Below are 20,725 nucleotides of genomic sequence, written 5' to 3'. Positions count from 1 at the left end.
ATTGACAAAATAACTTATAAACAAGAAACTGATTTGTTAATATAAGACTCAAAATTAGTATCTTTTTTAAACAATGTACTGTATGTTATGTGAAATCAGAATAATATATTTCTCAGTGTTTGGCATTATTTTTGTACATAGTGCAATTTAGGAATGCATTACTTTATAAATTTGTCATCTGCAATAATATAAAAGTGTTCCCAAGATAATGAAAATACTATTCGCATCCAAAAAAATGAAAAAGGGTATGACATCAGTTATGAATATATTTACTCACCTATTAAGTTCCAGGTTTGTACTAATGAATGTTTTACTCTGAATCTATTTCTACATGCTTATACTGTAATGGAAACTTGATTTGTGCTTCGGTGCTTCATTTAGGCAAATCATTCAGTCTTGTTGCTGATGATTGGCAAAGATACCTGCCTCCCACCTCTGGGCCAGGGCACTTTTTCGTCTGACTCGAGGGTAAGGAGCCTCAGGGAACTAAAGGAGAAAGCTTCACCTGTAAAACTGCATGCAGTTTCCAGTTTCAAGGTGAAATGGGCACAGATCAATGAGATGTCAAAATGTGAAATGTGAAAAACAGATGCTTTGCAATGGAATTCAGAACAGTTATATATGATACATGGGATGACCAACAGAAAAATATGAAGTTTAAAATCTGCAACTTTGAATCAGCATGCCTAAATTTAATGTACCTTCTGGTCGCAGGACAAAGCGGAGCGATCCATTTTGCGTGTCTTCGATGGAGATGAGGGGGATGACTTAGATTTTGCTAGTACCTCTCCTGTAAAGTGTCCAAATAAAAGAAAGGACATTTGCTGAACTGCGTCTTTATGTAATAACATCAATAAAGTAAATACTCTACTGCAGGGATGGACAACTCCGGTCCTGGAGGGCCAGTTTCCAGCAGAGTTTAGCTCTAATCAAACACACTTGAACCAGCTAATCAAGGTCTTTAGGATTAGTAGAAAGTTATAGGCAAGTGGGTTTTTATCAGGGATGGAGATAAACTCTGCAGGACACTGGCCCTCCAGGACCGGAGTTGTCCATCCATGCTCTACTGGTTGCTAAATGTGCTACCTGGTCTCTCATAATTGAAATTCTGCAGTTGGCTGGGGGACACGAGGACTGTGTCATATCTCTCCTTTACATATAGTTGTGCTCTCTGCCTCCTAAGCTCCTCTTCTCTTTGCCTCACCAACTTTATCTCCTGATCCACCAGAGACTGCGTGCTGTGAGAGCGCAGTTTGAAGAAGGGATTGTTCTGAAACGTGCTCTCTTGTGTCTCTTGACATGCAGTGCTCAGGCAGAATTCCGAGGCACTTCGAATGATGAGATTCGATGTCTCCAGGATGATCACGTTGTTCATGTCTGATGACCATTCTTGAAAACTGCTCGTCCCTGGAGAGAGCAGCCCACCTTTCCCTTGATTACGTGGACTGGTGGGGTATGAATCGGGCTCGAGTATAATGACATTATTGGCGGTCATTTCATGGTATGTGGGACTTTTTCCAGAAGAAGCAGTGATAGACAAAGTTGGAGTTCTTGTACTAGGGGACCTCTGAGACCTGCATCTGTCCTCCGGTGTGTCAAACATCCGTCCTTTCTCCCCAGGCTCTGATCTGCTGTGGTGAAGAGCACTAGGCCTTGGTTGAACTGGTATAGCATCACCAGCAGACATCTTTGCCATTGCCCTCTCTCGTCTGAAATTCTCCTCTCGTTCAAGAGCTTCACGGATCTCCCGCTCCACTGGAGTCTCCGGCTCATCGTAAGGGGACCTGTAGCTTGTGTCGTCCAGGCCAGAGTCCTCCGAACAGGGGCTGAATTGAGTGTACTGGTAATCCCCCAGACCGAGACTTTCTATGTCAGGGTCTCTTCTGGGGCGATCAATGTTGCGGACAGGCGTATACATGAAGCTGTGCCCACCTTGGCAAGATCCCTGCTTCATCACTGGCCGGTGCACCAGACCCTTGGTTTGCTCTTCTATCTTCTGCCATTGCTTGCGAGTCATCCTAAAATCCAGATGCTCTGTGCTGACGTTCTCGCTCTTTATTTCCTGAACCACGCAGAAGTCCTGTGGCAACTTCTTGTCGAGCTCTGAAGTTGAACAAGACAGGCGCTGTAGGTTGTGCTTTGAGGTTTTCCCAAGCTCATCTTCGTCCTCTGCGATCTTTGTTAAGCTGCAGTAATGGACAGAGGAGTCCAAAGAAATATCTTGCAGCTCACATTCAGTGGGACACTCTGGTTGTTCTAGAATCTCAGTTTCAATAATGTTCAAAGCCAGGGCTTCATCTTCAGGTTCAGCATTGCTATCAATCACTTCAATGTCTTCCTGCCTTGATTGGTCTTCCGGGTTTACCTCTGCTTCAACCATACTCAGGAGATCACCATTCTCTTCAATCTCTTCTTTGTCAACAGCTGGTGGAACTATAGATCTCCACGGCTCTGCTTCATCCATACCCAGGAGATCACCGTTCTCTTCAATTTCTTCTTTGTCAACAGCTGGTGGAACTATAGATCTCCACGGCTCCTCAGCATCACTGTCTGATGAAATGATAGCCATTTCCACAAGCAGACAGTCACTCAGGTCATCTCGATCCATATCCGGACAAGTTTCAGTCTGGATTTCAGAAATCACTAGCTCATTCATTTGCTGCTCCAGCACAGATTCTTCTTCTGCCTCCACCCTCTCCTCAGGTTCATTGTGTTCTTCTTCCTGAGCCTCATCAGAATTGATGATTTCCATTTCCTCTTCTGGTTGGTCGTTCAGGTTAGGGTCTTCATGAGACTCAGAGGTCAAAGATTCTGTACCATTTGGCTGTTCTTCTTCGTTGACCTTGACCATAATGCTTTCTTGAGATTCTTTGCTCCCATCAGATTCACCTGAGCTATCACTTTCATTGGTTATGCCTTTGTTGCCTTGCCCATCGAGGTCTTCATGGGGGTTGCTCTCTCTGGTATCCAGGCACTCTGAGAAATATGTGACAAAACATTCATTTACCTCCTCAGTGTCCTCTGTACACCCAGGATCCATTTTACAGTCTGTTAGATCAGCCATTTCTGAAAGCTGGCTGGTCTCCATGGTGACTGTTTCAGAGAGGTATTGCTGCTCTTTTTGTTGCTGATTTACAGAGGTGCTTATGTCTTCATTTAGTTCACTTCCATATAACCTTCGCACACCAGCTGTAGCTCTCTGTGAAAGTTACATTGAAAAAGATCTGTTTAGAATTAAAGGAACCAAGCTTAGGAAGACTCAAAACATCAAACATGACAAAACGCAAAAAAATGTTTTCTCTTAGTCTTGCTCCTTGAAAAATCTTGGATAATTAACATAGACAACCTTGATCTAGAAGAACCAGCCTTGTGCTGTTTTCAGCAGAATTGCACAGTATCGCTTTAGTTTCATCAAGCTATTCTAGCATTCATGCTGTGAGATATAAGTGGGTGGACCTTTTTGATAACAAATAAAGCATGAGAAGTGGTTTCTAGACAAAAAGCATGCAATCTCAATGTAGGCTGAGGCACAAAATATGTAATAAATAAAAATCTGCTTAAATTTTACTCCTAATTTAAAGTAGATCATTTGAAATAAAAACTCTAAACAGCTTCTAAGCTTAAATAAAGAGAAAGGTAACACTTCTGAGAAAGTACACTGTAAAAAGTAATACGCTGTTGTGGCAACAGATTACAAGCAATATTATTAATTAAATTCAACATATAAGAATTGAGTTAGAATTAATCAACTTAATTCCTTAAAAGTTAACCATTTAAAATGTGTAAAATTAGCAAACACCATTAAAAAAACACAAAGTGACATAAAAACAAAACACCGATCACCATAATGGCGACCAAACATTTTCAATAAAATCAACATCTAAACCTCTGTTGCTTCATGTGTTTCTCTTTCTTTCAGTGATTCTGCTTGTTATCATCAGTGATGTCTTCAATGTTGGCAATATAAAATAAAGAGTTCTTAATTAATCTTTGACGTCTGTCTGTTATTCAGATATTTTTGTTTAAATTTTACTCATTTTAAATGGTTGACATTTAAGGAATTAATTTGATTAATTCTAACTCAATTCTATTTGTTGAATTTAATTAATAATATTGCTTGTAATCTGTTGCCAAAATGTTATGGCGATATAGCGTATTACTTCTAATAACAGTGTACACTACATTCTTGAAAGTACTATCAATCGAAAAGCTAATTGGATGTACTCGGTCTAGCTACAATAATTCCTTTTTCCTTATTTATCACTTAATAGTTTATCATTCCTCTATAATAATAATGCAGTATGTGGGTGATCATAAAGTCTGTTTTGTGTTTTTCCCCAGAAAAGTAGTGGTTGCCTGGCAACATGCTCTATCTGAGGAGGCTGTCTTGTTTCTTATACAGTAAGATCCATGTAGAAGCAGCTCACTATAGTCAGAGACAACCTTATCAAAATGACATGCAGTATGTTTATTAGAGCTATCAGCCTGAGTTTATCCAGTAAGAGAGACAGAGAAACAAATCTATTGCTCATATCGAGCGGGTAGGATGTACTTTTATGCATGCCTGCTGGTGCTGTGACCACCATTAACCCCAGATCAACCCTTTCTGTTTTGGAAAATACATTTCCGATGTCTGAACATCACATCCACATTGCCAGAGGTGGAATTCTGCAGATAGCAAAATTATGTCATCAGTTATTATCCAATAAGTGTGACTGTTGCATCAAAGGGTTAGATCACCCCAAAATTAAGATGTGTTGGGGATTAACAGCCTCAGTCACCTTTTACTTTCAGTGCATTTTGTTTCTGTTCAATGAAAGTGAATGGGGACTGATGTCATTCTGCCTAAAATCTCATTTTGTTTTACACGCAACACTATGGGTTTGCTTTTTGGGATGAAGGTTATTTATCCCTTTAAGTTAAACATACCGATCAGTCAAGGTGATTTCGGATATAGACAATGCAGAATCATAACTCTTTTTAAATACACTAGGCACTCTGCCAAGCACGACAGTACAAATGCAGCACACATAATTCCTGCATCATTCGTGCCTTGCGCATGCAGATGTTCGCCAAAGCAGATACAGATGCAACAGATGCACAAAGCTTCAGTATTTTGATACCTACCAGCAGCTTTAAAAAGAGGAGCCAAACGGATATCATCTCCAATCTACCGCAATACGCACATGCCTGAATAATTTGCACAGATAACGCGAGTAACCAAATGGCGACGCGTCGCGAGTAATTCATATGGTTGAATTCGAAGAAGGAAAATCAAGCTCGCGACAAATTCCTGTTCAGACCTATCGATCCGTCAGCAATTGTCAAATGTGAAATAGAGCACGTAAAGATATTGACAGAAACGACAGCAATGCCTGAGCCCCGCCAGCACTGGTTGCACTGATAGGGAGCCGCTCTGTCCCTCTAGGCGCCCACACTTTTTCAACCAACTATTGAACGCTTGGCTTTGCCCACGCGATTTTTGAACATGCAGTCTATAATATTCTGACCAAGGTCACTCTTGGACTCTTCTTATATATATATATATATATATATATATATATATATATATATATATATATATATATATATATATATATATAATTTTTAATCTTTTTTTAATTCTCCAAAATAATGTAGCAACAACATGAAGACAGTAGGCTATATTTTAAATATTTGTTTAATTGCATCTTTACAGTAAAGCACTAAAGGTTACTATGCCTATATATAGCATAATATAGTATATATAGTATAACTGATACTGATGTCTCTAATAAATTGATTTTTCTCTTTCTCAATTTTAGCCATTAATTATGGAAGAGGATTAGGGCCAAGCAATAATAAAAAATAAATAAAACCATCTCGAGATTAAAGTTGTTAAATTTCGAGAAAAAAGTCGAAATAAAATGTTGAGAATAAACTCGTTAAATTACGAGGAAAAAAATCGTTACATTTCAAGAAAAAAGTCGAGATAAAATGTTGAGAATAAACTCGTTTTTACGAGAAAAAAAGTCGTTAAATTACGAGAACAAATTCGTTAAATTATGAGAAAAATGTTAAATTTCGAGAAAAAAGTCGAGATAAAATGTTGAGAATAAACTTATTAAATTATGAGGATAAAGTAATTAATTTAACGAATTTGTTCTCGTAATTTAACGACTTTTTTCATAATTTAATGACTTTATTCTCAACATTTTATCTCGACTTTTTTCTCGAAATTCAACGAGTTTTTTTTTCTCGTAATGTAACGAGTTTATTCTCAACATTTTATCTCGACTTTTTTCTCGAAATTTAACGATTTTTTTCTCGTAATTTAACGAGTTTATTCTCAACATTTTATCTCGACTTTTTTTAAACAACTTTAATCTCGAGATGGTTTTATTTTTTTATTATTGCTTGGCCCTAATCCTCTTCCGTAATTAATTCTAGCCATTCAGCATAACATAATTGAAAGCTATGAATTTATGAACTGGCTTTTAAAAAAGACCAACTTTTAATTTAAGTGAACTTAAACAATCTCCACATAAACTCATTGTAATTAATGTCACATTTATATCAGGGCTCAATGCTGTTTTTTTCTGCTGGTCCAGTCAGGACGGTTCCGGTTTTTACCTGCCCTCTTAGTTATTGTTTTCTCTGTTTTTGATATTTTTTTTTGTAAATATACAGAAATTGAATAGCTAATCAAACACTTCACTGTTTTCACTGCATACATTATAAAATTACAGATGAATCCTTATTAAAGCTCCAAAAGTTGTTCAGTGGAGAGCAGTGAGTGATTTTCTCTGTTTTGTTCTTTGAATAACAGTAATGACACAGACGAGTTAAAGGGATAGTTCACACAAAAATGAAAATTATCCCATGATTTACTCACCCTATATGACTATCTTCTTTGAGAGGAACACAATCAGAGATATTTAGTCCTCCAAGGTTTATAATGTCAGTGAATGGGGGGCTGCGTTTTGAATAAAAAATAATGCATCCATTCATAAAAAAAAGTAATCCATTCAACTCCAGTGGGTTAATAATGGCCTTCTGAAGCGAAGCGATGCGTTTTTGTAAGAAAAATATCCATATTTAGAACATTATAAATTTGGTCGTTCACCGGAAGCTAGTTATTTGAATTTAAAAAGTTTTAAATATGGATATTTTTCTTACAAAAACGCATTGCTTCATTTGTGTTTGTCTGAAAGAAGATAGTCATATACACCTGGTTTGAGGGTTAGTAAATCATGGGATAATTTTTATTTTTGAGTGAACTATCCCTTTAACAGCAGGTTTATTATAGGCTGCTGTCACTTTAAGACCTGAGGCAAGACGTGATCTGACACACATTTTCTCACAACTCTTTACCTTCATTAACCATTTTAAAAAACTCATTTAATACAAGGATACTGGACAAAACATGATTTTGTGTGTTTTTGTCCGTTCAAGAAAAAAGAACTCAATGCAGGCGCACTATCAAAGCGGCATTCTGTTTGCGTGTTTTGCGTTTTTGTTTACAGAGAGCTCTTTAGAGGCAGTGCATCAGAACAGATTAGGAATAGTTCACTCAAAATGCTATGGAAGTCAATGGGGTTACCCATATTCAGCAGAACAAAGAAATTCATAGGTTTGAAACAACTTGAGGGTGAGTAAATGATGACAGAATTTGTATTTTTGCTGAACTATCACTTTAATTGTATTGAAGTAAAGAATGCAAAAAGAAGTGGTGTGTGAATTCCTTATTTCAGTGCTCTTTTGGTGTAAGGGAAAGTACTTAATAGTGTTAAGTATTTTTATATTACATTGGGGCAAAGGGAACTTTTGCACTTTGGAGGATGAAAAACCTATGTTGTACTTTACATTGATTTGGATTGTTTAATATCGGCATTTAGCCTCACTTATATGCAGTTTGGGAAACCTAATGAGCGATCAGTTCATGTGGGCCTACATATATTTATTTATTTGATGAGTAGCTGGGTAATAATGTACCCCAGCTGGTCATTATCACTAATTAAAAATTTTATGAGCGGTACAAGACAGACATTGATCACACTGCACAAGTTCATTTTGTGATGATAACCAGCTGAATGTATTTATCTATGAATCTATCTATCTATGGACAAAACTCATCCTCTCATCCTCCACTAAGCCAAACCAATCCTCATGAATCAACATGTTTTTTCCAGGAATAACCCAGAATGTATTATTACACACCTACCACATCTGTTCTATTGTGATGCAGACTCTATTCATTGTTTAATTCCACACTCTAACTTCATATCCAAATGTTTGCATATGTCTTTTTGTAAAACAACAAATCCAATGACTTGATCGTGAAATTAGAAACCATGTTTACAACACCAATTTTGGGTGATCTGGTTGCAAATTGACAAATGCAAAGATCCGATGCATCTTGTAGATTATCTTTGGATGTGTCAGGGAATGAGGCAAAGCGTCTTTTTTCCCTCAATATAAGCAGTTCAATTCTGCTTGCAGAGCATAAGAGTAAAAATAACGACAATAAGTTTGGTGGAGCATATTCTGTCTTGTTTGCTGCCTGTGTTACTGGCTACTGGCATGTTTTTTCCCCCCATCCTCTCTGTTTTTGTAGCTACCATCCCACACACTTGACGGAAAAGCAGCATGAGTACTCTCCAACAAATTGCAAATGTAACACCAAAAAAGGCATCTTCTCTCTCTCCTCTGTCTATTCTCCTTAAGACCTTCCCACTACAATTCACAAATTCGCCAAAAAAGTGCACATCTGAGCTCTTTTTGAACTCTGAAGATGCATAAAAATGTGTCTCACCAGATACAGGTGCACACTACTGACTCTACCCATCCAGACAGATGTGTCACACTACAGTAATGTGTATTCCATATCAATACAAAAGTTTGGAATGTGAATACTTACTGTCATGGAGCTTTGAGGTCGGCTGGTTTAACAGTGAAGGTCTCGTTTCTTCCTCTGAGTGCATGTGTGTGTGTGTTAATGTGTGTGACAGAAGACACAGCTCTGATTGAATGCGTGGGAATCGACCAATGGCAGCACAGTAACTCCACTGACAGACATGACAAGCTCAAGCTTAAATAAACACAGACACATATAGGGAAAGGAGAATATACGTAAAAAAAAAAAAAAAAATTTTGCACACAATCCTCACTGCTCTGGAAAAAAAACACCAGACGTCTGTTATCAGACAGTTTGCTGCGAGTCGCCAGTGAACAGAATCAAATACAGAGGCTCAGTGTATTAAAGGATCAGCTTTAATCTGATTTAGTATTTTATTATTTATTTGTACCATCACTTTTGCAAACTACAGAGTGACCAAAAAAAAATATTTCATGAAAGGGACAGTTCATTAAAAATATGTCATTTCTGTCATCATTTATTATTGTTACAAAAACCCTGTATGACTCTGTGAAACTCAAAAGCAGATATTTAGCAGATTGTCCGAGCTGCTCTTTTCCATATAATAAGAATGAATAGAGACTACAACTATCCCTGGTCCCCATTCACTTTCACTGTATGACAAAGAGTTTCAAAAATATCAGAAATGTCAAATATAATTAACATAAAAAAAATCTAATAAAAAGATCAGCTTAGAATATCAGGAGAGAAAGTTTTTAAAAATGAGGTTGAAAAAATGTTGACAAATTATTCATTTTTGGGTGAGTTATGCCTTTAATGTTTGTTAGTTGTTTTAATAAAGGCAACACTTATTATTTTATCTAAATATAAAGAAAAAAAAAAGCAATGAGCCCTCATTTATAATGAATAAGGGCTCACTAAGATGACCTTGACATGGACATCTGAATAAAAAAACCCCCACAAAAACACATGACAGAAAGGCTCATTCATTAGCACAGATAAACCGATAATAAAGGTGTCCCGAACAGCTGTCAGCCACAAACACACATTGTGAGGTTTGACTGTCACTCGGGTTTAGCTCTACAACAAGAGCACATCTGAAAAGAAGCTTCAGACTGTGACATATGACAGCAATTTCTTCCTTTTTGGAGGTTTAGTCTCTTACTGTCTCATATATGGCCTTTTATTGGCACGTAATTTCAAATCAGTCAGTGTCATTTACAGCAGATATGTGTGTTGTATTTCTTTCAAGCACCATTATGAATAAAAGAAACTGACAGAGTCATAAAATGTTAAGCTGTATAGAATTATAGAATATTTTTTCTTGAAAAGTGTTAATATCGCATCCTCCTTTCACATTCAGAAGACTCCGCCGAGATGCTGACTTGTGTTTCTTGCCTCGCTGGCCACTTTGGACAATCTCAGAGTTCCACAAAATGCGTGTTGGGCACTATGCGGTTTGACCCAGTTTCTCCATCTGTATCTGTAATGCTGTAGGGAGCATGAGAGAAAAGACATTGATTTAGCTGCTCAATTCTATCCTCCCAACCAAACAGAAGTTAATGGACAGCTGATGCGCACCCTCTCGGGCACCATACCTCTCAGCAGTGTTCCACCTCCTCACTGACTAATCTTTTGTGTGTGCAAAGGCAGTTTAAGTAAAAGGGTAATCTTAATAACTCAAGCTATAAAGACATTTGTCCACATGAAACAAGCTATCCCCATTTATATAATCCCCAAGATTGATTATATAAGAGTGTTTCAAGCACACCACCCAGCCTTCTTAAAAGCCTCTTAAGGTTGGAATACATGCGCTGCAAATTATCTGCCCACCACCGGAGCGCTCAGACTGTGCCGTTTCTGAAGAAGATTGACAGGGCTGGATTGCTTATTCTACAATGAGATGACAGAGAGGGTGTCATGTGTGGGAGTGTCCACTATTTTTTTTTTTTTTTTTAGATAAAGCATACTGTTATATACGACATAATTCATATTGAATCTATAGCAGCAAAATATTGCCATAATGGTTTGTAAGTTAGTGTGGCATCAAAAGTTGTGAGTCACTTATCTTTTCATGCAACATTTGTGTGGGTGGGGATGTCGTAATCAGCTTGTTTTTCAGCATTAAAGGAATAGATCACTCAAAAATGAATATTCTGTCATTTACTCATGACTTTCAATATGTGTGTGCTGTTACAGTTGTGGTGGAACACAAAAGGAGGACTTTTCAAAAAAACTTCATGCAGTTCTTACAATATAATAATGGTTAATAGTGACAGCTGCTGCCAGGAAAAAAAACAAACTATGTATTAGTTGCAAAGTTGCTATTGTTAACTAAGGGGGCATTTACACAACACCGTTTTCAACAGAAAAATGAAAATTATGTCATTAATGACTCATCCTCTTGTCGTTCAAAACCCGTAAGACCTCCGTTCATCTTCGGAACACAGTTTAAGATATTTTAAATTTAGTCCGAGAGCTTTCTGTCCCTCCATTGAAAATGTATGTACGATATACTGTCCATGTCCAGAAAGGTAATAAAAACATCATCAAAGTAGTCCATGTGACATCAGAGGGTTAGTTAGAGGTTTTTGAAGCATCGAAAATACATTTTGGTCCAAAAATAACAAAAACTACGACTTTATTCAGCATTGTCTTCTCTTCCGGGTCTGTTGTGTATACGCTTGCACTCCACAGTGACGCTGCTTCTTCTTCTTCTTTCCTGTTTTACGGCGGTTGGCATCCAGCTTATTGGTGCATTACCGCCCCCTTCTGCTCCGGACAGTGACGCGATTAGGACATCCGCAACATGCACACCTATGCACCATTTAAAAAAATATAGCAATACCAAAATACAAACAATGTAGAATAGCTTGAATACAGACTGTAAACGAAGCTCGGGCGCACTACATAACACGTCATCAGCGTCACACTCCGGAGCAAAAGGGGGCGGTAATGCACCCATAAGCTGGATGCCAACCACCGTAAAACAGGAAAGAAGAAGAAGCAGAGTCATGAACGCGAATTGACAACAGACCCGGAAGAGAAGACAATGCTGAATAAAGTTGTAGTTTTTGTTATTTTTGGACCAAAATGTATTTTTGATGCTTCAAAATATCGCGGATGTCCTAATCGCCAAAAACAACTACCGTGACGTAGAAGTGCATTACCAACGCTGACAGATGAAAGGATTCCATGGAATCAATTCAATGGAAAGGATTCCGGAAGAGAAGACAATGCTGAATAAAGTCATAGTTTTTGTTATTTTTGGACCAAAATGTATTTTCGATGCTTCAAAAAATTCTAACTAACCCACTGATGTCACATGGACTACTTTGATGATGTTTTTATTACCTTTCTGGACATGGACAGTCTACCGTACATACATTTTCAATGGAGGGACAGAAAGCTCTCGGACTAAATCTAAAATATCTTAAACTGTGCTCCGAAGATGAACGGGTGAACTAACCCTTTAAATCAGTTTTACGTTTACAATGTTGTCGTGTAAACGTGCCCTAAATCTAAAAATATTAAAACCGTTGTTAAAGCTGAAATAAAATAAAATATAAATATTAGATTAAAAAACGTAAATACTAAATGTTACCTTGCCGTCAATAATCAAACAAAATGAGTCTTGTGGAGTACTAAAATGAGTAAAAGTGAGAAAAAAATAATAATAAAATAAATATATATATATTTATATTTATTATATTAAAGGGATAGTTCACCCAGAAATGCTAATTAATGCAATTTTTTAATATATATTTTCAGTCTTCATTTTAGTTTTAATAATTGTTATGTTGTCTTAAGTTTTATATTTATATATATAATATAATATAATATAAAACTTAAGACAACATAACAATTACTATAACTACAATGAACACTGAAAATATATACTAAAAAAATTGCATTAATTAGCAATTAATTAGCATTTCTGGGTGAACTATCCCTTTAAACATAGCTTATTAGGATATTAAAAAGACAAAAAACAACACGCATTCAATCAGTTTTATTACAAAGATTCATCTCTCACTCTTTTCATACAACGCTCTCATACAAACAATGTCAAAGCAAAAGAAAAGATGCATGACAGAAAAGAAACAATCCATGACAGCAAACATGACTGTTCATATGTCACAACAGATGGCATGCTGCCATGCTTATTATTGCAAGTGGCAAAAGCACAGTGAGGAAATTATATGCAAGATGTGAAAAAAAAGAAATATAGCATAGAAAGTTTGGCAGTTGAAAAAGGAGAGATTGCATATGTCATGTATTCATTTGAAAGAGATTTCTGCCCTTTCACCACTAGAGGGAGGTAAAGCTCGAAATCAGGGGTCTTCAACCTTTTTTCAATGAGCCCTTGGTGGATAGAGACGCATTTTGTATAAAATTTAATTTAAAAAAGGCATGTTAAGCTTGACCATTAATAACATGTAGAAAGGCCCGTATGAATGCATTTACATACTTATGTGATTCTGAAAATAAATACAGATTATTTTTAATGAATTTTCAATTTAAACATATTAAGTGAAATTAAAATGTAATTTGGAAGGTACAATGACATACACTATACCATAGACTCTGGAGTCAGAAAGATATTAATTAATTTAAAAAAAATTAATGATTTTATTCAGCAAAGATGCATTTACTCTATCAAAAGTGATAGTAAAGACTAATAATGTCTATTTCAAATAAATGCAGTTCCTCAGAACTTTCATCAGAGAATGCATCCCAGTTTCCAAAAAAAAAAAAAAAAAAAAAAAAAGCACAACTGCTTCCACCACTGATAATACAAAATGTTTCTTGAGCAGCAAATCAGCATATCAGAATGATTTCTGAAGGATCATGTGACACTGAAGACTGGAGTAATGATGCTGAAAATTCAGCTTTGCCATCATAGAAATATATTAAATTTTAAAATTTATTCAGATAGAAAAGCAGTTTGTTTTTTTTGAAAAAATATTTCACAATATTACTGATTTTACTGTATTTTTGGTCAAATAAATGCAGCCTTGGTGAGCATAAAGACTTCCGTAAAAACATTAAAAACTCGTACTTAACCAAAACTTTTAAACTGTAGTGTATTTAGAAGATCTCAGATTTGTTTTTAGTTAACTTTCAGATATGATAATTGTTGGACCCCTGCAGTTGAAGACCCCTGCTCATATGACAATGTGTTTCTACAAACATTGTCGGACAACATAAGCAAATGTCAACATGAAGGACAGAAAGCGGTTTAAGACACTGGAAAACTGAAAACCACAGCAGTGTCCAGCATGCAGAGTGAGGGAAGCCAGTCTGGTGAGAAGCTGCATCATAGTAGAGCTGATAGAGTGTTAGTGAAACTACATCAGGGTACAACAAGGCTTGTGTCTCCCCTTGACTTTTTTAATCTTTCGGGTACCTGTAGTTGACGGGTCCTCCGCGCCGTCTCTTTTTCCCTTCCGTCCGGCAGAGTAGGAAAAGGCGTTGTTGACATTGGAGCTCGGATGAGGGTGAATGTTCCTGCTTGCATCATCTTCACCATCTCCAATGATCACCAGCTCTGCCCGAACTGAGCCCTCATAGCTCTGGCTGTTGTCTTCAGCATTCTGGTAGCCCATGAAGATCATGGTGACGGGCTCGTCCGATGGCATGGCGTTCAGGATGCTGACTTTGGAGTCTTCAGAGTAGGCCGAGCACGGGGTGTGGTTTCTGATGTCACAATCCAAATGCCGCGTTCCCAGGTTGTTCTCTCTTCGATTGTGATATTGTCCACGCGCGTGTCTTTCCCCTCTATGTAACTCACGGCTGTAGCGGTTCCCATTGCTGTTGTGATAGTATTCCTCTGGTCTGTCATTATAATCAGGCATTGGAAGGAGTGGAAGTCTCTGACCCGCAGCCTCCGGGTAGTGAACGCCATCATTGTACACAAGCTCGGGCCATGCAGATAAGTCGATGCTGTAGGGATCTTGGTATCCATTGGATTTGTTGATCTCTCTGTTGTTGGGGTTTGATTGTAGTTCATGGGAGATGTTGTAGGGATATGAAGGGTCCTGATTGGACCTCTTCTTTTTCTCAGAGGCCTGTCTTAGCAGCTCCTCAACCTCCACGGGACTGAGTTCATCCACTCCGTTCGCACCAGGCTGGTGGCCATCCGTGCGTAAGGCGTAGACGGACTTCCGGCCATCGTCGTAGACTTTAATGCCTCTCTGCTGGAGCTCTTGGGGAGAAATGGCGGAGGTGGACAGCACTTGGCTTTCACCTGTGCGCAAGTCCTTCTGAACGTTAATTTCCATAGCAAACAAAGCTGTAAGACACAAATGGAATGTGTTATATATTAGAATTTTTAAGATTGCTTTAAGATATTTAAATATTTACTGTTATCGTTGAATATTAAACTAGGATACCATAAAGTAAAACATTTGTGTGTCCATATCCATGAAAGTGTAGAGACTGTGGCTGTAGTGGTATCAAAACATTAGCTCTACTACCAATGGTGTGACTTTGGAGGCAGGACTCTGACCAACCAATGACATTTCAAAAGCATCGTAAGCCTAAGTAGATCGTAGAACCATTGGCACCAATAGTCATATGATCAACTTTGTTTGCCATGTTTGATTGAAGCGAAACATCTTTGAAAACGATCATCATTTTTTTTCTCTCCATTTGTTGGCACAGAAATGACACACTTTTAAAGCAGGAATTCCCAAACCTTTTTGTCAGCAGAAAGTACACCCTGCAGATTTTAAGTGAATATTTTAATAATTTAAAAAATATATTTGCATGTTCACAGTTTTCTGATTTGGTTAATGGTCACATGACAAGCAGGTAAACAAATAAAATTTTTGATCTTGGTTTCATTTTGATTGTTTTTATTTAAACTTTTTTTAAACTTATGATTTAATTATTTAGCTTTAATTAATTAATTAATTAACTCTGCTATTCCCCAGGGATTCGTGAAACCCAGTTTGGGAAACCATTTTTTTTAATTATTATTTATTTATTTATTTATTTTTTTTTTGCTGATTTGTTTTGCTGTTCTGCATTATAGAAATATATTGAAGATGGTTTGAAGTCTTCTTTCAGTTTACCAGGTTTGGCTTGGTCATTTTTTTCTTTAGTTTCCAGGTCTTGTTTCTTCCTCTGGTTTAATAGAGGTGCGCTGGGCTTTGGCATATTTGGAATTGTTGAATGAATATAGATTGGGTCTGGGGAGAAAAAAAAAAAAAGTTACAATATTCATAAATAATCTGCAATTTGTTTTATGGTCCATAGAATGTTGTGATTGTGATGTAGTTTTACAGTATTTACCAGAAATGAAATCTGCATTCACTGCCTGTGAAGACATAAACAGAATCATCTTCTACAATAAAGTGTTATATTTTATATATATATATATATATATATATATATATATATATATATATATATATATTTTAGTTCATTAAAGCAAAAGGCACAGTTTCTATTCATTTTAAATGAACCATAACAAAAGCACTGTACCTTAATAATGTCCTCTGGAGATTTTTCAATGGCTTTTAGCCTCTTTAGAATCAGCCCCTCATTTGTTGAGATGTTCATTTCCTCTCTCTCCAACGCTTCAATTTCTTTCTCTATCCTACAGAGAATTTGTTACAATAATAGTTTAAATAAGAGTCCTCTAGAGTTCTCGTCTCACTCACACACACACACACACACACACACACACACACACACACTTGCTTCTGTTACCGGGTCAAGTCACACAAGAGTCAAAACACCCGTCACTTTTTTTTGCATAGACATGCTAGACCCAATAGTTTAAAGACACAAAGAGTTGTTAAGAGGGTATGAAAGCATTTAAAAAAAAAAAAAAAAAAAACAGACGTTAGAATTTACTTTCTCATTCAACTGAGGTTCAGTCAGAATCACCATCAGTCTGAATCATTTAAAACACTCGCAAAGAATGACACAGATAGCAATATTTGTACCAGGGTGTGACCTGCATGCAGCAGCTTTTCAAAGACATGGAAAAAGTTTTTTTTAACATCCTTCTCTGACTTCATTGCCATACTACAATGCAATGCGATTACAAAGCATTGCACACCTCTTGCCTCATACTTCACTCTAAAAAGATTTCATTAGGGCACCACAGGGCAAATGACATTAGCTGAGAAACATCAGGCCAACTCCTGAAGCTAAATACAAAAGACCTTTCAGTTCAGATTGTTTGAACTGTATTCATAAGATGCTACTATGCCATGATAATCTCAAACTAACTGGCATGCTTTATGAAAAAAATCTTAAATAGCAAAATGTTTGGATCAAAAGCCACTCTCTTGTGGAAAATATGGTTTGGATAATACTACAGTAATTAAACCAATGAAATGAAAAATACGATAAGACACATAAGATACAATAATTTGTCTTACTGATGTATATTACTCTTGAGGTGTTTCGTTTGTTGTGCATCTTCAAGAGCTTTTTGGGTTTCCTGTGCATTACTGCTGTTCATCCCATCCATGAGCCACAGATCTCTCATGGACCTTTTCTGTAAAAGACACATAGAGATACTTCAAATTTCAGTTCTTCGACCAATTCAAACTATAAAATTCAGTAAAACGCTGATGAAAATGAAACTATTCTTCTAACATCAAGAAGGTACCTTAACATGTTGAAGCTTCAGTTTCTCTCTGTCGATCTCAAGCCGTTTGTGGGCAATTTCCTCTTGGATTTTTTTCTTATTCTGTGGACAAACGGACACGAAATAGAGACACGAACTATACAGTAGCACAACTCTGTGATAGGAAAGCGGTTGTCATTATACAGTTGTAAACGATTAAAAATTGTTTTCGTTAATTAAAATAAAGCTGAAATAAAATATAAATTTGACTAAAAATATCTTAAAATCAATGAAAATTAGAAATGTCAAAGGATCAGTTCACTTTAAAATGAAAATTACACCATGATTTACTCACCCGCCTTCCGTATTCAACTTACAGGAAAAGCATAACTGACATCGCATCAGTTAGGCTTGTTTCGTAAGTTGAATACGGAAGGCGTAGGATGTAGCGTAAGCGCTTTGAACTGTGAGAGTTTTACACTTTCTTCGTAAGTTGAATACAGTCTGGCGGAAGCTAGTTATTTTATTTTATAACATGTTAAATATGGATATTTTCTTACACAAACACATTGCTTCGCTTCAGAAGGCCTTTATTAACCCCCCAGAGCCATGTGGAGTACATGTTTATGATGGATGGATGCACTTTTTTGAGCTTAAAACAGGTGGTTCCATTGAACTGCCATTATAAATGTTAGGAGCATCAGGGTGATTATTAATATACTAACTCTGATTGTATTCATCTTAAAGAAGAAAGTCATATACACCTAGGATGAGTAAATCATGGGATAATTTTCATTTTAAAGAGAACTAATCCTTTAACAACTAACTGAAATAAAATAAACTAGTAAAACTGAAATAAATATAAAGCTAAATAGGAATTTTTTAAAAAGCATGTATAAAATATTTAAAGGGATAGTTCACACAAAATCTGGTCATTTGGTGGAAGTTAGTTATATTAGATTATGAAGTTTTAAATATGGATATTTTTCTCACAAAAAACCATCGCTTCACTTCAGAAGGCCTTTATTAACCCCCTGGAGTACTTTTATGATGGATGGATGCACATTTTTTGGCTTCAAATTCTGGCCCCCCATTCATTGCTATTATATAGCTTGGAAGAGCCAGGTTATTTTTAAATAATCTCAGATTGTATTCATCCAAAAGAAGAAAGTCATACACACCTTGGATGACTTGAGGGTGAGTAAATCATGGGGTAATTGCAACATTTTACCAATCACAATCAAGTATTTCAGAGAGCTTTGAAATAAGTAGACAACCCCATGTGAAGTTACCGTAATAGCTTGAAGCCGCTCCTTTAAGAGTTCTGCTTCCTCCATCCTGCTTCTGGAAGAAAAGAAAAATACATTAACCTTTATATGACATTATAAAATCATCGTTCATATTAGTGGGGCCTCAAAGGGTGTTGGCCGATATGTAGGTCAAACTCCATACAGTGACACTGATATTTTGATACATAAATTAATGTCCATTCATCACCACTTGCTTCCTGCTTTCTAAAGATCACTGTGCTTCCATGAATAGCAGCTGTGGTAAAACAGTCTCTGCAATGCACCATAAATAATCTGCCTGACAGGATTTGGTTGCCCGTGTCTGAGTGGGTGACCCCCTTGTAGATATTGTCGGTTTTAATAGACATCCAAGTAAGGCCTTAGGCTAGAACTTGCCCCTTGAAGTATCTTCATGCTTCATTCAGTTAAAGATCTCTTACAACTGGCCAGAAGTGACCTGCTGTGATTGCCACATCAGTGCAATGCAAGAGTATGAAACAATATTGCAAAGATAAACAAAAGATAGCATTTCCTACAGAATTCTGATATATTAGCAAGTGTACATTTTATTAGGTTCAGTTATGCTGACTTTTTGACCTCATAAATCTATAACAGTTGTCCTGCATGTTTGAAATTGCATGCAGCCACAAAGACAACGCATTTGAAAGACATGCTGTCTGCTTTATTTTGCAGTACTTTTAACTAGAGTAAGCAGTGGAAAAGTACATAAAAACATCACTTACTATATAGAATTAATTTCAATTCACATTCTGATACCCTGTCAGTCATATCTTTGCTAAATATACGTCAGTTGCAAGTTTTTGAGCAACAAGTATTTGAACATTTAAAATGTAACACTGTCATGTTATAGTGACAGCAGTGCCTGTGTCTGTGGGTCCCCAGGCTTCTCTTTCTTTTCCCAGGAAATGTGAGAGCGACTCCAGACTTCCTGTCTCTGTCCATGTTTCATACATAGACAGTATCCAGTGCTGACTCGACACAACCCTGCTCATCTGCTTTAGTTATAAGGCCTCTCACTGCCCTGGACTCAACTTCCACAGTTCAATGTTACGATGTTAATTTCAGTAACATATTCTAAAAGCTGCTATGATCACAAGAGAAACCGCATTATGAAAATGCAATCAGTATTAACACACAAAAACATTACTCAATATATACACTACCATTCAAAAGTTTGGGGACAGTATGATTTATTAAAGGGATAGTTCAACCAAAAATAAAAATTCTGTCATCATTAACTCACCCTCAAGTTCTTCGTAACTTGTATGAATTTCTTTGTTCTGCTGAAGGAACAGTTCTCGCCCCCCATTAACTACCATAGTAGGAAAAATAAATACCATGTTACACAATGGGGGGCAGGCTCTGTTTGGTTACTGACATCCTTCCAAATATCTTCTTTTGTGTTCAGCAGAACAAAGAAATTCATACAGGTTTGGAACTACTTGAGAGTGAGTTAATGATGAAAGAATTTTTATTTTTGGGTGAACTATCCCTTTAATGTTTTAAAAGAGGTCTCTTATGCTCAAAAAGTCTGTTTTTAGTTGATCAAAATACAGTAAAAACTGTATTGTGAAATATTACAATTTAGAATAACTGCTTTCTTCAGTCTTCAGTGTCACATGATACTTTATAAATCATTATATTTTGGGGATTTCGTGCTCAACAATCATATCTTATTATCAACGTTGAAAACGTGCTGCTTACATTTTTGCAAACTTTCTATTCAGTATTCTGAATAGAAAGTTCAAAAAGGTCAATGTAAAAGTCTTTGCCGTCACTTTTGATCAATTTAATGCTTAAATCTATCTATCTATCTATCTATCTATCTATCTATCTATCTATCTATCTATCTATCTATCTATCTATCTATCTATCTATCTATCTATCTATCTATCCGTATTGAACCCCTTATGCTTCAGAATTCCAATAGTCTCTGTAGGCACAATCTAAAAATAGCAAGGCCACCCA

General features: G+C 36.6%; 1 protein-coding gene across 1 annotated transcript; it reads right to left on the bottom strand.

Annotated features, from left to right (window-relative positions):
- Window positions 1-10,307: 10,307 nt before the first annotated feature.
- On the bottom strand, window positions 10,308-18,784 carry palmda (palmdelphin a). The gene is made up of 8 exons (XM_067364062.1): window positions 18,740-18,784; window positions 17,490-17,570; window positions 17,257-17,375; window positions 16,349-16,463; window positions 16,157-16,181; window positions 15,937-16,053; window positions 14,268-15,152; window positions 10,308-10,348 (listed from the first exon to the last, which is right to left on the bottom strand). Exons 1-8 carry the CDS (start codon window positions 18,782-18,784, stop codon window positions 10,308-10,310), a joined length of 1,428 nt encoding a protein of 475 aa, XP_067220163.1.
- Between the last annotated feature and the right edge of the window lie 1,941 nt (window positions 18,785-20,725).

This window comes from Chanodichthys erythropterus, chromosome 16, assembly GCF_024489055.1.
Source record: "Chanodichthys erythropterus isolate Z2021 chromosome 16, ASM2448905v1, whole genome shotgun sequence".
Taxonomy (NCBI): Eukaryota; Metazoa; Chordata; class Actinopteri; order Cypriniformes; family Xenocyprididae; genus Chanodichthys; species Chanodichthys erythropterus.
The sequence above is the reverse complement of the archived record's forward strand: the minus strand, read 5'-3'. Positions and strand labels throughout refer to the sequence as shown.

Excerpts from the sequence above, each read along its gene's own strand:
- palmda (XM_067364062.1), bottom strand. The coding sequence starts at position 18,784 with ATGGAGGAAGCAGAACTCTTAAAGGAGCGGCTTCAAGCTATTACG. Across the intron at positions 16,182-16,348 it reads CTCCAGAGGACATTATTAAG|GCAGTGAATGCAGATTTCAT; the intron begins GTACAGTGCTTT and ends ATGTCTTCACAG. Across the intron at positions 10,349-14,267 it reads GGAGGACCCGTCAACTACAG|CATTACAGATACAGATGGAG; the intron begins GTACCCGAAAGA and ends TGCTCCCTACAG.